Source organism: Salvia splendens, chromosome 2, assembly GCF_004379255.2.
Source record: "Salvia splendens isolate huo1 chromosome 2, SspV2, whole genome shotgun sequence".
NCBI lineage: Eukaryota > Viridiplantae > Streptophyta > Magnoliopsida > Lamiales > Lamiaceae > Salvia > Salvia splendens.
This window is the reverse complement of record NC_056033.1, coordinates 11,505,811-11,522,449: the sequence shown is the minus strand read 5'-3', so window position 1 is coordinate 11,522,449 and position 16,639 is coordinate 11,505,811. Positions and strand designations below refer to the sequence as shown.

Sequence of the window (16,639 nt, the reverse complement as noted above, 5' to 3'; positions counted from 1 at the left end):
TGTTGTATGCCCAAGTATATATTGTAATGAGTTATTTTTTTCTTGTTGATCTAATATGACATTCAAATATTTTTATGAAAGGAAAACATGTAAATCATGGATTTTACTAGTATAATTTTTGTACATTCACTATTTATGTAGTTTTTTTTAGCAAACATTAAAAACATTTACTACAATTTTTATAAAAGATATAGTACTATACTCTTGAACATTTTCTTCCTCTCAACCAAACAAGAAGATGACCGGTGTGTTTATATTCCACATGTTACTGTAGCAAAAAACCAAACAAATTTCAAACTCATGATCTTGGCAAAGCAAGAAAGTCACATGATCATCTAATCTTTGAGATTCTCCTAATGGAATCTATGTAAGAACAAGAAACAACTAACTTCAACTTGTTCAAAAATGCACTACCATCCCCATCCCAACCCTCTCCAACTCCTGATTTTGCTGCAATCAAAACAAAATCCTCCTCATTCCCAACATCAATCTCATACACCTCCTCAAAAATCTCCTCAACTCCACAAACCAACCTCTCGAAGAACATCTTGCTCGAGGGAATCACGTTCGCGACAAGGACACCCTTGTCCCGAAGAACCTCCCTCGCAGCCCTGAGAACCGAGCCCTCCACGAACTCCACAGGTGGCGCGGAGACGGCACTCATCACATCACGCGAATCCAAATCAACCATCACAATGTCATACTTGTTGGCAATCCTCTTGAGGTATCTAATCCCATCTTCAACAAACAAATGGATAAACTCGTTGTTTAATCCAAAATGCCTCCTGGCAGCTTCTAACACAACCTCGTCTTCCTCGACTCCATCAACCTCGAAATTGAGGTGATCGGCCAAGAATCCGAGCAATGCACCTCCACCAACTCCCAAACACAACGCTCTCGGCAGCGATTGTTCATCCAAGAAGCGGTGAATCACAGCAATGCCAGCTACCATGGGGCTTAAATATGGCTGAACCAAAACCCCCTTTTCCAATTCAAACTCCAAATCATCTAAATTATCCAAGATTGAATCTTTTTTAGGCCGAATTCTAATTTGGGATTGGACAAAATTAGGCATTCTCTTAAACCTCAACCTTCTCCTAAACTCTGTAACCCCATCATCAAACTTCAATTCAACATTCTCAATGAGAAATTCACCTACACAAGGCCTATTGCAGATCTCCAAGATTGAACTTTTAACCACATCATCCTCGTAAACCAGCAAGGGCACTTCTGGGATTTCACTGTGACCTAGAAATTCGGATTTTGGGGAAAGCCCTAATAGTAAGGGGGCGAGATTCTGCGGCGGTGGCGGTGGCGGGGAGGTGGAACTGAAGGAGGTGGGATTGGGGGAAGATGGGGGATTTCCGAGGAGGATTAGGCGGGAGAGTGGGTGGGGGGTGGGTGAGGAGAGGAGGAGCTGGAGGAGGCCGGAGAAGGTGGAGAAAATCCAGTCGGATTCGCGGCCTGGTGGGACCCATATGGCGGCGGTGGAGGGGGCGGAGGCGGATGGGGAATCGAGGACGGCGGCGCGGAGGAGGAGATGGGGGAGGGGGAGTGTGAAGGTGATGTAGCGGGGGTTTTTCTATTTTTGTACTAGAATAGAGTTAGCATTCCTCGTTTGTTCTAGACTTTTTATTTGTTCCGGGTTTGGGAGAGACGCATGAGCCTCATGCGTCTCCTTTTAATGAGACGCATGACGATTATGCGTCTTTCATAGAGACGCATGAGGGTCATGCGTCTCTCTTTTTTTTCGTTTTTTTTTTAACGACGCATGAGGGTCATGCGTCTTAGGGAGAGACGCATCTCCCTCATGCGTCTTAGCCCATATATATTTCGTCTTAGCCCATATATATTTAATGGGCTTTCGAATTTATGAAACCATTCTTGGTTGTTTCTCTTTTATAGAAATATCCTTGAATGTTTTATGTTTCACTTTCGATGTGGGACAAAATCATTCTTGGTTGTCTATCTTTTATAGAGACATCCTTGAATGTTTATGTTCCACTTTCGATGTGGGACAAAATAATTCTTGGTTGTCTCTCTTTTATAGAGACATCCTTGAATGTTTATGTTCCACTTTCGATGTGGGACAAAATAATTCTTGGTTGTCTCTCTTTTATAGAGACATCCTTGAATGTTTATGTTCCACTTTCGATGTGGGACAAAATAATTCTTGGTTGTCTCATCTATACAATATGGGAATACCTTCAGATTGTTGTCTTGACTAGATTATTTTGGATGTTTGAAGTATGTCCTCATACATTAGGACTAAATGCTGTAAGCGTGGACCATGTCAATTATGAAATAGTGTAATTTGTCCCACATCGAAAGTGAAACATAAAACATTCAAGGATGTCTCTATAAAAGAGAGACAACCAAGAATTATTTTGTCCCACATCGAAAGTGGAACATAAACATTCAAGGATGTCTCTATAAAAGAGAGACAACCAAGAATTATTTTGTCCCACATCGAAAGTGGAACATAAACATTCAAGGATGTCTCTATAAAAGATAGACAACCAAGAATGATTTTGTCCCACATCGAAAGTGAAACATAAAACATTCAAGGATGTTTCTATAAAAGAGAAACAACCAAGAATGGTTTCATAAATTCGAAAGCCCATTAAATATATATGGGCTAAGACGAAATATATATGGGCTAAGACGCATGAGGGAGATGCGTCTCTCCCTAAGACGCATGACCCTCATGCGTCGTTAAAAAAAAAACGAAAAAAAAGAGAGATGCATGACCCTCATGCGTCTCTATGAAAGACGCATAATCGTCATGCGTCTCATTAAAAGGAGACGCATGAGGCTCATGCGTCTCTCCCAAACCCGGAACAAATAAAAAGTCTAGAACAAACGAGGAATGCTAACTCTATTCTAGTACAAAAATAGAAAAAACCCTGATGTAGCGGGAAGGGACTGTGGTTTCGAATATTGATGGATCGAGCGACATCGTTGATGATTTCTGGTTTGCATATTTTTGCATCATATAAAATACTCCCGCAGTGTCGATATTAAGAGAAGTTGAGTAATCCATCTGAACAGAATAGGGCATTTGGTCTAGTGGTATGATTCTCGCTTTGGGTGCGAGAGGTCCCGAGTTCGATTCTCGGAATGCCCCTTTTTTATTTTTCTGCTTATTAGTAGAAATAGTGAGTAAAATATGAGAGAGAAACTTTCTATTTCTAGAAATGGAACTATTTTTCATAGACATCCCCTTTTTTATTTTTCTGCTTATTAGTAGAAATAGTGGGTAAAATATGAGAGAAAAACTTTCTATTTCTAGAAATTGAACTATTTTTCATAGACATTAGAAATGGAATTATTTTTAATAGACATTTCAAAGTAGGTAAAATATGAGAGAGAAACTTTCTATTTCTAGAAATGAAACTATTTTTCATAGACATTAGAAATGGAACTATTTTTCATAGACATTTCAAAATGAAAAAATGAGACTATTTTTAGGGAGTATATATTTGAATCTCTTATCGTCTGGTTAGTCCAACAAATCAATCACTTCTTAGAAAGAGAAAAAGAAAATTAATGTTCCGTGTCTATGGAACATGGCAAATGTGTCTGTATTATTTTTCTTCTTTCTGCAATAATTTGATGAAGACACTGTGCAAATGAGATATCTAAGAAAAACATAAATAGTTAGCCAATTTATTGAAGTAATGATTTTTTATAGTTATTGAAATGAAGATACGAACACAAACAATAGTACTTAGGAAACAAATACTCCTACAAGAGTGGGTTTCAACAGAGTCACGTTACTTCTCGATCACCTGCATTCTACATAGCAATCCTTCAATGAACCTTGAGTAGCATAGCAAGACATATTTGCCTAATTCCTGATGATCTTACCAATACATGACCAGAAATAACAAAAGTTTCCAAAACTTCAGCTAGTATTACTGAGATAAGTGATGGGGTACGTACTAAACAAGCCCAATAGCAGTGACGGCCCATCAGCCCAAAGACCAAGGAAGAGTATCAGTTCGGCATTACCAAAGAGTTCGGCCCTAGCCTACAGCTCGGTAAAAGCCGACCAATCAGTTCGGCATTACCAAAGAGTTCGGCCCAGCCTACAGCTCGGTAAAAGTCGACCAATCAAGCTCTACTCTCAGATCGGCAAAAGCTGCTCGGCAATAGTTCAGCAGTTCGGTCTCAGTATTCGACCGAACTGGGAGATAGTGGACTCATGCAGAACCTCCACGACCTCCACTACACGATCTATTTAGTAGTGGACCCATGCAGGATCTCATGACCTCCACGACATCCACGATCTAATTAGTGATGATGTAAGCCACGACCTAATTAGAGATGATGTAAGCCACGACCTAGTTAGTGGTGATGCAAGCCACGATCTTAGTTCAATGTATAAATAGAACTTAGATCAGATAGGAGAAAGGGTTCTCTAGAGATCAAATATCAAATAGCAAGTCTGTATTGTAAGCTGTAGAAAACAGATCAAGCAATACAACTCTGCCCTCTTTTCTTCCCGTGGACGTAGATTTACCTCAGTAAATCGAACCACGTAAATCTCTGTGTCGTGATCTGTATTTTCCTGCATTCATCACCATCAAAAATTCGCCCAACCATCACTGGCGCCGTCTGTGGGAAACAGAGAACCAAATTTGTGATAAAGCGAATTTTTGACCCTTTTTCCACCCCAAAAAAATGCATACCAGATCACATACTACCCGTAATACCGTTCGTGAAAACCATGAGGAAGCTAGTCCAGCCCGCAGGTCCGGAAAACAGCCTCGGGAGACATCTACTTCCAGTTTTCACGATGAAGGAACAAGCCGCTCAAAAGGTCCACACACCGAGTCTTCCCAGCAGCCTGATTTGAATGAGGCTGTCAAGCTGTTCTTGGCTGAGAAGCAGGATGAGTTCTTAGCCTTCCTGCAAAAGAGCCAAGAACCGAAGACGAAAACGGTGGATTCTCCTTCCTCATCCAGACATGAAAGTCACTACCGCAGTAGTGCCGTGTCTTCCAGGAAGAAGAATCCTCAACCCCGACATGTTCCTGTTCCTCCTCGGTACCGGAATCACAGGAGAACTCCATCTCCTCCATACCGAAGAGATGTCGGGTTCGCCATGTACGGAGCATTGAAGACTCCGTTCTCGGACGATATCACCCGAACTCCCTTGCCACAGAACTACCGAACTCCGTCGATGACTTATGACGGGTTAGTGAATCCTCATGACTTCCTGGGACGCTATCAGTATAACATGGTGAACCAGGGTCTCAACGAGGTCCATATGTGCAAGCTGTTTCCCGAACTGCTTATCGGGAACGCAAGAAGGTGGTTCGATAGCCTCCCCCAAGGCAGCATTAGATCTTACCGAGATCTAATGGATGCTTTCCACAGGAGGTTCTTTCAGAAAGCGGAAGCCCGGATCACTTCGGCTCAGCTGCTTTCTATACGTCAAGGTCGCGACGAAAAGATCAGCGACTTCATGACGAGATTCCACAAGGAATGCCTACAAGTAGATGATCTCAACGATCTACTTGTCATTTCGGCATTCCAAAATGGAATCCTGCCCGGAGCTCTCTACAGAAAGCTCGTGGAATGCAGTCCGCAAACAGCTCAAGAGATGTGGGACATTGCGGACCAGTTCTCCCGTGCCGATGAGGCAGACCGTCGCAAACGGTCTTTAGACAGCTCATCCCGAGGAGACAGGAGGAAGCCCGATCATAGCGATCAGGGACATCCTCGCCGAACTCCTTTTGGCGATCAGGGACATCCTCGCCGAACTCCTTTTGAAAGGATTCAAAGGACTCCGGTGCAAGACCGATTGGGGCCACGTCTCAATCCTGAGAAGCCGCCCGCTCAGTTCGTACCATTGAACAAGTCAAGAGCGGAAATTTTCGAACTGCATTCCGATATGTTCGAAAAGCCAAGGCGGATGACGAAATCGGCCGCGCGCCGACCTCAGGATCAATATTGCTCCTTCCATCAAGACTACGGTCACGATACCGAGGAGTGCCGACATTTGGCTGCAGGTATTGATGCCCTTGTGAAAGCAGGGACGTTAAAAAAATACCAAAGCAAGCAGCCGAAAAAGAACAAAAAGCAGGGAGGTGCGAACTGCGCTCCTCAGGATCCGAAAAGGCAACAGGATCCCGAAGACGATAACGAGCCGCAATATGATGGAGTAATCCTAACTATTGACGCTCTCCCTGCCGGGAAGACTAAATCGTCTCTGAAGTCATAGAGCAGAGGTTTAAAAGCTCGGTCTCCCACCCACAAGCAAACGGACTGAAGCCGTGATTCCGGTTGAGATCGGCATACCCAGTCCCCGAACTCTAAATTTCTCCTCAGAAATGAATGATGACGGACGGAGAGCCAAACTAGATCTGGCCGAAGAAAGAAGAGAATTGGCCTGCATAAAAGCAGCCAAGTACAAGGAGCAAGTAGCCCGGTATTATAACCAAAGGGTGAAAAAGCTGCAATTTCAAGTGGGAGATCTCGTCTTGAGAAACAACGAAGTAAGCCGAGCAGAAAAGCTGGGCGAACTCGAACCCACATGGGAAGGTCCATATCGGGTGTCAGAAATCCTCGGCAAAGGGTCTTACAAATTGACTCACGTGTCAGGAGCACAAGTACCCCGAACATGGTACGTTTCCAACCTCAAAAAGTTCCATTTGTAAGAGACAGTCCGGTCTGTCAGTCTTGTGTCTAGTTCGGTCCTAAGGCTATGTGCGTTTTTGTCTCTATGTGCTTTTTATTTGTCTAGGTGTGTTTTGTCTATGTGCGTGTCGTCTCTTACAAATGTTGCTGAGGTATCTTGTTCTTCGAAGGCTGATCCCCTTTTTAGAACATATATAAGCCTATGATTGTGAGTCCAAGCTTCTAAAGAGGATACAAGACCACAATTCGGCTTAAGAAACAAGCAGTTCGTCTGAAACGAACTGCAACAATAAGCCAACGATTATGAGTCCAAGCTTCTGAAGAAGATACAAGACCACAATTCGGCTTAAAAAACAAGCAATTCGTCTGAAACGAACTGCAACAAATGGATAGTCCGATCCACGCGATAAAACTCGCCGAATTAGGACAAGGGAAAGTCCGATCCAAGCGATAAAACTCGCCAAATTAAGACACAAGCTTAGTCCGGTCAAAGAAATTTATTTCATCAGACCAAAGACGAGTCCGGTCAAAGATGTTTATTTCATCAGACCAAAGACGAGTCCGGTCAAAGATGTTTATTTCATCAGACCAAAGACGAGTCCGGTCAAAGAAGTTTATTTCATAAGACCAAGGACCAAGTCCGGTCAAAGAAGTTTACTTCATAAGACCGAGGACAAGTACGATGAAATTTTTTCGCTAAGCTGTAAATACACAGTGTTAGAAGCGAAAACAAAATTTCATTTTTCAAATCTTGTTCGGCACACAACTCCGCTACCCTACGAGATGGCGTTACGCTATTACAAAGGACTATTCTACTGTCCAGGGTTGCTAAAGTTGAGCCATCTATTCACAAAATCCTCGTGAAGCTGAGTTCGGGCGTTCCAGGCAGCTGCAGAATAAGCAGGTCGACGAGATGCTCTAATCGACCTGCCACCTCTTCTCTGAGCCCGGGAAGCCCTAGCACCTCGGCGGCGAAGAGTCTCTTCACGAAGCATTTGCCGATCTTGCTCACTCATAACCACAGCTCCTCTGCGAACTTCAGTCCGTCCTCGACTTGACGTCTCTGGTTGTCCCTGAGTTCGTTGCTGACTTGGAGTAGGGTTTTGAGCAAGTGAATCAGAGGTTTGAGCTGGAGTACTAGCATCTGTTGGCGGGAAATGCCTGAGGAATCTCTCAATTGAGGGACGCCGGGAAAGAACTATGTTGTACCGAGAAGCCCAGCGCCGCAATGATTTCACGACTTGTTGGCAAGCCGAGCTCTCCAGCGCATTGTTCCTCCGGAGTACATGATATTCCTCCCACAGTTCGTCAACTCGTTCCTGAACTTCAGAGATGGTCATTCCCCCACGCCTGCAGATGAAATCCTCATACGCAGTCCTCTCAGCGACGGCAGTGTTCAGCTCGGCCTCCAGATCCTTCTTTTCGGACTCTAAGTCCTTATTGTCGGCCTCCAGCTTCACTGAACGAGCCAAGAGTTCGTCATTCTTCACCTGGTCAGCTATGGCTCTTTTCTCAGCTTCGTCTAAAGCCGAAGAGTACAGCCGCTTCCAGTGACCTCCAGCTCCTTAAGAGTTCAGAATATAGAGCAGCTATGTCAGTTCGGCATTTCAGATTACGGAGCAGGTAGTAAACCACAACAGGAGTAAAAGAGAGTACGAAAGGCTATACGAAGACACAAGAGCAGAAAGAAGAATTTTTTCATTCATAAGAAAAAAATTTTTCTACACAAGGGCTTCAAGGCCGTTTTACAAGAAGGAAGAAACTAAACTAAGAGAAGGGAGACGAAATCATACTCCGCCAGCTTCGTCTCCGCCTTCTCGGTGAGGTTCAGCTTCCTTCTCCTTGTCTGCTTCAGCTTCAGCCTCGGCCTCCCTGCTCTCCCCAGCCTGCTCGGCGCCACCGTAGCCGATCTGCTGCGCCTCCTGCTCGGCCTGCTCATCGCCGGTCTGCCGCTCATGCTGCTCGGTCTCACCCTCTCCGTGGAAAATTGGAGCGGGTGAAACTGGCCCTAAGGAGGCAAAGATAGCCTCCATGTTCTCATCCCGGTCAGCTCGGCAACTACGAACTTGGTCAGCAGAAAGCAGGACCGAGGACGAAGCAAGCTCCTCAAGCACCGGCACACTCTGAAGCCGAGCTGCTATCTCTCGGCCGTACAGCGGCAGGATGACTTCGGGACCCTGCTCGGCTTTATCGGTCATCAGTTTCAGCAGATCACCGACAAAGGCTGAAAATTGGTTGCTCAGAAAGAGTTTCTCCGCGAAAGCACGGAGAGCCTCTCCTTGGGCAACCACGGCGGCAGCATCCCTCCATTTCGTCTGCTCTCGCTGGATGACGAGCTGGTTTTTGGCAAACTGAGCTTCATCCTGGGCCGAAATCCTAGCAGCTCTGGCTTTCTCAAAGTTTGCCTCAGCCTGCTCGGCCCGGTGACAAGCAGCCGCCAACTTCCTCTGCATCTCAGCATAGTCGTTGGACGCTTTGGAGAGTTCGACGGCGACGAGCTTGGAGAGCATATCGTTCCTCTGAAAATGGAAAAAGCAAAAAGTCAACAGAGGGGCCACAAAAAATACAGGAAAAAAGCAAGGCCAGAAAATCAAGAAGAGAATTCACCTCGGCGAAGTCCGTGGGCCATAAAAATGGCTCACAGATATGTTCCGAAGGAGGCGCCAAGACCACGTCTTTCTCTGGCGCTCTTGGGGGCTTCTGAGTCTTCCCCTTCCCCTTTGCCGAAGTGGACTCCGGCTTTTTTGGATCCGAAGAAGAGGTCTTCTGCCTCTTCGGATTCTTCTCGGCATCAGGCGCCGAGCTGGTAGCCTTCTCTTTCTCCGGCTCCTTAAGCTCGGAGGATTTGCGGCTAATCTTATTCAGCATGTACACTGCCAAAAAGCAAGAAAACAAGGTTAGTTTTCGTCGTCAAAGCAGTAATGCATAAAAAAGAAATCCTCACCCTCAGCCTCTTCGTCCGAAGACGAGGAGTCGAACAAGAAGTCGCCCTTGACGAGCTCAGACTCCGAGTACTGCTTCCTAATCATGGGAATCTTATTGAGCTCGGCCTCGAGCTCGTCCAACGGTTCTACCCGAGGGTGAGGAATAACGGACTTCGGCCCTCTCCAGGAAAAGTCCGAAGCCGAAGTCCTATTATAAAAAAAGAAGCGATTTTGCCATTTCGGCCATTTGGTTTTACAAAAGGCTCTAAAGGGCTGTAAAGGGATCAAGTAAAACCAAGATCCCTTCCTCTTAAACTGGAAGAAATTAAGGATTGCCCTCAGAGACAGATCCTTGTCTAGCCTACGCAGTTCGGCAGCAAAGGCCGATAAGTGCCTCCAAGAGTTCGGAGTCACCTGACCTAAAGGGAGTTGAAAAAAATCTAGCAGCTCTACAAAGGCAGGGGGAAGAGGGAAACGAAGCCCGCATTCCAAGCCGGCTTCATAAACGGTGGCGTAACCCTCCGGCGGCGAGTCAGCCCTATGAAGGTCGTCGGGAATCGCAACCTTTCCCCCAGGAAAAAAATATTTTTCGTGTAAGGATATCACAGTATCCTTACTCAAGATGCTGTGAAAATACTCTACGGTCTTCTCCCCGGATTCTTTCCGGCTAGAAGACCCCTTACCCCCTTTCCTACCGCTACCTGACTCAGAAGACGAAGAAGAAGACATAGTTCTTACTCTTTGAAAGTCTGAAGAAATTCTGAAAAAATTCTTGAAAGCGGAAGAAAATTTTTTCGCAAAAGAGAGAGAATGCAGAAGAAGCAATAGCAAAAGTGTTCAACTGATGAAGAAAGGACGTATTTATCAGATTCGGAGAAGATTTCAAAATCATCGCACCGTTTCGAATCCCACCTTTTCAGGATTCAACGGCCGGATTTTACTGTCGCATTTAATGCAGTCACGCGCAAGGCACGTCCCCTAACGTCAGCCTCCCCCGCACCTTTATCCAGAATGCCGAAGTGACTCGCTTCGCCGAAGTGATTCACTTCGCTTTTCGGGGGGGGTAGTGATGGGGTACGTACTAAACAAGCCCAATAGCAGTGACGGCCCATCAGCCCAAAGACCAAGGAAGAGTATCAGTTCGGCATTACCAAAGAGTTCGGCCCTAGCCTACAGCTCGGTAAAAGCCGACCAATCAGTTCGGCATTACCAAAGAGTTCGGCCCAGCCTACAGCTCGGTAAAAGCCGACCAATCAAGCTCTACTCTCAGATCGGCAAAAGCTGCTCGGCAATAGTTCAGCAGTTCGGTCTCAGTATTCGACCGAACTGGGAGATAGTGGACTCATGCAGAACCTCCACGACCTCCACTACACGATCTATTTAGTAGTGGACCCATGCAGGATCTCATGACCTCCACGACATCCACGATCTAATTAGTGATGATGTAAGCCACGACCTAATTAGAGATGATGTAAGCCACGACCTAGTTAGTGGTGATGCAAGCCACGATCTTAGTTCAATGTATAAATAGAACTTAGATCAGATAGGAGAAAGGGTTCTCTAGAGATCAAATATCAAATAGCAAGTCTGTATTGTAAGCTGTAGAAAACAGATCAAGCAATACAACTCTGCCCTCTTTTCTTCCCGTGGACGTAGATTTACCTCAGTAAATCGAACCACGTAAATCTCTGTGTCGTGATCTGTATTTTCCTGCATTCATCACCATCAAAAATTCGCCCAACCATCAATAAGCACTGAAAGCATATCCAGGCCGTCATCGAAATATACTTGTAAGTAGCATCAATGACGCAAAATGCCAGAGGATTTCATCAATGGCAATCCAACATATAGCTAGGTGATATAGATTCACAATTTATTAACTAGAGGAAGGATGCAGGTGAAACAGACAATAACTCCATGGCTATACAAGTATTAGCTAGTATTATAGCCGGTACAGATTTTAGATTCCTCTAGTCTTGCAAATACCTAAATTTACAGAGACAACCAAGAAAGTCCACCAACAGAAACAACTGTGATGAATAAAACCAACTTGGTTTAATATGAACTATAAATATCTGATAGAGTATCAAAAACACCATGCTACGAGAAGGGGTTTTAGTATAAAAGCTCACAAGTACTAGTACTTTGTAGAAAACTAAGAAAGCACACGGTTGAGGCATTCAAAGCCAAAAGGAGAAGATAGCCATTAAATATTTGGAACAAGTAAATTTATTAAGAAATTAGGGCATCTAATGACAAGTTATATTTTTTAGAAAAATATACATCAATAAAATTCTACTGTTGCTAGTAAAAGCATTCAAGAAAGAATATAACTGACAATGTATCATTTCCAAGAGAAAGAGATTCACTAAGAGCTTTAGTATATCGCAGGGCATTTGGTCTAGTGGTATGATTCTCGCTTTGGGTGCGAGAGGTCCCGAGTTCGATTCTCGGAATGCCCCTCTAAGAAAATATTTTTATGCCTTAAATGACAAGATAATAAGGATAGTATAATAATATAATAAAAGTCAACTGTGTAATGCATAAGTGCACTGATAATATAAATCTAGTCAATAAACTTATGGCAAACTAAGTATTCAGAGTTCAGACAACAGGTTGATTTAAGAGCTTTAGTAAACTTTAGGGCATCTGATATAATTAGTGGTAATGTATGTATCTTCCTTTAAGTGCAGAGACAAGAAGTCCCAAGTTTATGCTCAGAATTACCCAATCCAATAGTGAGCATGAAAACCTTAATTTCTTTTTTTTTTAACCAAATTAACTATGACTCCTACATGGCTACTAAAGTATACAGCACTGTATGAAAACCTTAATTTCTTTTTTTTTAACCAAATTAACTATGACTCCTACATGGCTACTAAAGTATACAGCACTGTATACAGTCATATACAAGATGAGAGATTCGATCTGAAAGATGAGAGATTGGATGGACATCTCCTGCATTTATTTCTGCTAATTTACAAATAATTATTTTTTTATACCTATCAAAGAAAACAGTCTGACAAGAAACAATTCCTAAATAGCAATATGTGGTCCATGATGAAGCAAAACTCAGATTTGACTACAAATTTTTAGGAGATCATTTAGGAAAACTATAATCGCTTAGATCTAAAAAATGTCAAACAAAGAAAATGTGTTTTTAACATATACAGAATTGTTACTCATTAACAGCTATATAGGTTGTGATTTGCGAAATCACTTGCCTCACTAAATGTAAAATGATCCACGGTGCATTAGTGCAGCAACAAAGATAAATCCCTCAACAGATATAACTATGATGTAGATACTAGATACGAAGTGCACTATACATGATTATATAATTAGATAAGAATAAACAGTTAAACAAACTAGCCATCCAAAGAGTCAACAGGTATCAAGCCACATTAGATAACAACAACAACCACACACACACGCAAAAAAACCGAGGAACCAATTTAGCAGCACACCCTAAAGCCATCAGGAAAAGATACGCATTTAGAACTATTAGTTTGATAGGACATTTTCTAAAATATGCCAGGGCTTCTAAAATAATGACGTTAAAACATGAGATCTATGAACATGGTGTAAGGAGCTCGAGGGAGACTGATTTCCAGTTAAAAAACTTTGATTAAGAGCTTTAAGCAAACAATTGGATATTTGGCCTAGTGTTATGACTCTCCCTGTGGTGCAAGAGCTACAAGGTCATTAGCCGATTCACAGAGTGCCCAGCTCTAATTATGAATATATAAGCCTTATCTATGTGTTGTATTATATGAGAAGGTGGTCAACTGTGGCAAGTAAAACTGGAAGTCTGAAACTGATATCACATTACAGTCTAAATAACACCTGGAGAATAGGTATTCAATCTTCCATGAATGAGAAAGAAAATCAGATATTTTCAGAAATTATTTTTTAAGCTTTAAGGTGAACTTGCCGAAAGCATTCCAGAGAAGCAGAATATGGTCATTAACAATGCCAAATTGAAATCACTGAGACTTGCTAATAACTTGCCAATAGAAGTAAAGCTAGAGAAACAGACTAAAGAAAAGTATGAGGATAGTCTGTTTGGCAATGGCAGTTATAGAAGCACAATTAGTAGCTAGAGATACTAAAATCCCATTTCTACATAATGCCAGTCCAAATACCAGTGTCAAGATATGGGTTCGGGTTAGGTACATGGACGGTTAACAAAATTGACTCTTTTATTTTCCTTCTTAAAGCAACGGAACATTGGTTAAATTGATATGGCTGTCATTCAAATTCACTTGACCCTTCACCATATCACTCCATGATGTCTATCAAAGAGTACAGGTATTATATGTTGTCAAAACACAAAAATCCTAGCTAGGCCAACTAGTCATCTCCAAATCAAGCCCTTGGGTGTTATTCATTGTGTACTACAGGCAGTTGGTCTAGTGCAGAATATGTTTAAGAAGACAGATAACAACAGGGCAGTTGGTCTAGTGTTATCATTTTCGCTTTGGTTGAGAGATCCCGAGTCTGGTTTTGGAATGCCCCCCCTTTTAGGGTACATTGTATTCCACAACTAAACTCATTTCTTTTCTATTTCATTATCAAATTGATTAATTCCACTTTTGTCAAGTAATTATAATAGGCCAGTTACTCCAAAAATCTCAAACTTCAACCTTATCACAAATCATTAAAATATTGATTGGGATCATTCCTAGAAGATGGCTACATATATAATAAATCATACAGTATTTAAAAGTATTTGCAATATCACAAAAAGCAAGTTGGGAGAAGAGAAACAATAATTGCATTATAGTTCATAAGAAAATCGTAAAACCAAGAGAAACATGTAAAAGGAAGCGAAGCTTTTGCCAATTGCCAGTTAATAACAGGGGATTTTGTGTAGTGGGGTATGATTCTCGCTTTGGAATGCCCTCATCCATCTATACAGTTATGCGACTTGATGCCTTCCATTCACAAATGTTGACTTCCTCTTCTTTTTCCTTTTTTACTTTTATCATCTTTGACTATCCACTTACCTACTGTCACTGTCAGTCATAACTCATTCAAGTCTTTTGAAATGCTCCAGATTCCAATTAAAAACTCAAAAACTCAAATCACAAAGTCAAGTTTCAATTAAATTTGTGATTTACCTACCTCATTAACACGAATCTATCCTCCCGTACAATAATAATTCTGAATAGGTATATGTATAATATACCTATTCAGAATTATTTAATTAAGTGATAACAGAGAATAATTTAATTAAATGAACATTTCAAACCAGCTACAAGCCAAATCATACCTTTGCAACTAGTGGATGAAAATCTTACTTCTTGTGCAACTTGCGAATAGTTCTCGGCGGCGGAGAAATATACCTTCTTTATCAATCCAACATTACTTTTTCCTTTGCCCTCAAAATATCATAGAGTACTACTCTTCCGTTTTATACACATTTTTTCAGCACGAAAATTAAGGAAAAAGTGTGTAATGTATACTCCCTTCGTCCCGCACTACTTGCACTTATTTCCTTTCTGGGCGTCCCAAGTTATTTGCACTCTTTCCATTTTTAGTAACAATTTATACCTACAGCCGTAATTGTTGACTTTGTCTATCCCCATTCCTTAATCTCCGTGTCCAAAAGGAAAGGTGCGAGTAGTGCTAAATAAAGGTGAGAAGAAATGTGTTAGGCGGAAATGACTCTATTACTATGAAATTTACTATGGCAAAATGACTCTACTACTGTGAAAATGAGAAATTACTAAATTGGAACAAACAAAACATAGAAAAATAAAAAACTTTAGTAATAAATTATAGCATTATAGGAAAAAACACCACCTAAATAAAGATATATACAAGTAAAGATCTAGCATCAGATTGGGCATTTGGTCTAGTGGTATGATTCTCGCTTAGGGTGCGAGAGGTCCCGAGTTCAATTCTCGGAATGCCCCTTCTATTATTTTCATCTCTACAAGGTAGAAGTAGCATTAATAAAACTGGTGTACATTTCTCAATTTTGATGAGAAAATGAGTACAAAGATTGTGTAATTTATACTATACCTAAATATACTATTAGGAATCTAGAATGCCAATCGGGCAAATCATATTGTCAAGCTATTTAATTACAGGTCATTCAGATTATAAATTGTAGATCTCCATTGAACCGATCAAGCTCAACTACTCATAACTATTTAAGATGAGTGAATACACATATAAATGAGTGTTATCTCAACTAAAAATGAACATGTAACTCATAAATATACGAGAATACATTTTTTATTAAACAATGTTCATTTTTATATTTAACCTTTTTATTTTTAATTACCAAGAGTATCCACTAGCTCAATTATTATTTCTCGCATTGATTTATATGCATCTCAATGGATGGGATAATTGACCCAAGGGTTTAAGGCTGCTTCATACCTAAAGGTAGGGATCGATCTCTAATCATTTGGTAAAGAATAAACGAATCTCATGCCACTCGACCACACCCCTATGTCCTTTTTATAATAAGCATAAGACTAAAATTAAAAAATAATCAGTATAGCTATTAAATAATGAATTTAAATATATTTCAGGTACATTTCAAACAAATTATTTTACTAGACGTTTAAAAGTTTTAAAAAATAATGAAAGTTGAAAACTAAACAAAGAGAACTAACTTATACTAGTATCAAGCAAATTCTGTGAGATCAGGTAAATCCTATCTAATTGTGGTTTATTTCTGGATTGTGATTTTTTTTTTCACATCATAAGTATTTAACTATAATTCTATCAATTATTGGTTATTCAACTAAATTCATGAATTTTGGGTGAATTGAACTTCATATAAGCTATTACCAACTAGAAAAGGTTAAACAAGGTTATTAGCCGACACCTGGGTTGAAAAAATGTATAATAAACTACAATAAGTATAAAGGAACCTGGGCATTTGGTCTAGTGGTATGATTCTCGCTTCGGGTGCGAGAGGTCCCGAGTTCGATTCTCGGAATGCCCCATTTTAAATTTATCGGATTTTTATTTTAAATTTTCATAATAAAGGGCTTAGCTAATACATGGAAAACATTCAACTGAAAAAGATCAACCCCAAAAAATATT

At 41.4% G+C, this 16,639-nt stretch overlaps 1 protein-coding gene and 4 non-coding genes across 5 annotated transcripts; 4 read left to right on the top strand and 1 right to left on the bottom strand.

The window, feature by feature from the left end:
• Positions 1 to 331: 331 nt before the first annotated feature.
• Positions 332 to 2,959, bottom strand: LOC121773703 (eEF1A lysine and N-terminal methyltransferase-like). The gene is made up of 2 exons (XM_042170613.1): positions 2,906 to 2,959; positions 332 to 1,582 (listed from the first exon to the last, which is right to left on the bottom strand). The coding sequence occupies exons 1-2, from the start codon at positions 2,957 to 2,959 to the stop codon at positions 332 to 334; spliced, it is 1,305 nt and encodes a 434-aa protein (XP_042026547.1).
• A 96-nt stretch (positions 2,960 to 3,055) lies between these two features.
• TRNAP-UGG lies at positions 3,056 to 3,127 on the top strand. The gene has a single exon. It is a non-coding gene; the product is annotated as a tRNA-Pro (tRNA).
• An 8,834-nt stretch (positions 3,128 to 11,961) lies between these two features.
• TRNAP-UGG lies at positions 11,962 to 12,033 on the top strand. Its single transcript has one exon. It is a non-coding gene; the product is annotated as a tRNA-Pro (tRNA).
• Positions 12,034 to 15,420: 3,387 nt separating this feature from the next.
• Positions 15,421 to 15,492, top strand: TRNAP-AGG. The gene has a single exon. It is a non-coding gene; the product is annotated as a tRNA-Pro (tRNA).
• Positions 15,493 to 16,466: 974 nt separating this feature from the next.
• Positions 16,467 to 16,538, top strand: TRNAP-CGG. The gene has a single exon. It is a non-coding gene; the product is annotated as a tRNA-Pro (tRNA).
• Positions 16,539 to 16,639: the final 101 nt, after the last annotated feature.

Excerpts from the sequence above, each read along its gene's own strand:
- LOC121773703 (XM_042170613.1), bottom strand. The coding sequence starts at position 2,959 with ATGTCGCTCGATCCATCAATATTCGAAACCACAGTCCCTTCCCGCTAC. Across the intron at positions 1,583-2,905 it reads TCCCTTCCCGCTACATCAGG|AAAAACCCCCGCTACATCAC; the intron begins GTTTTTTCTATT and ends GTACAAAAATAG.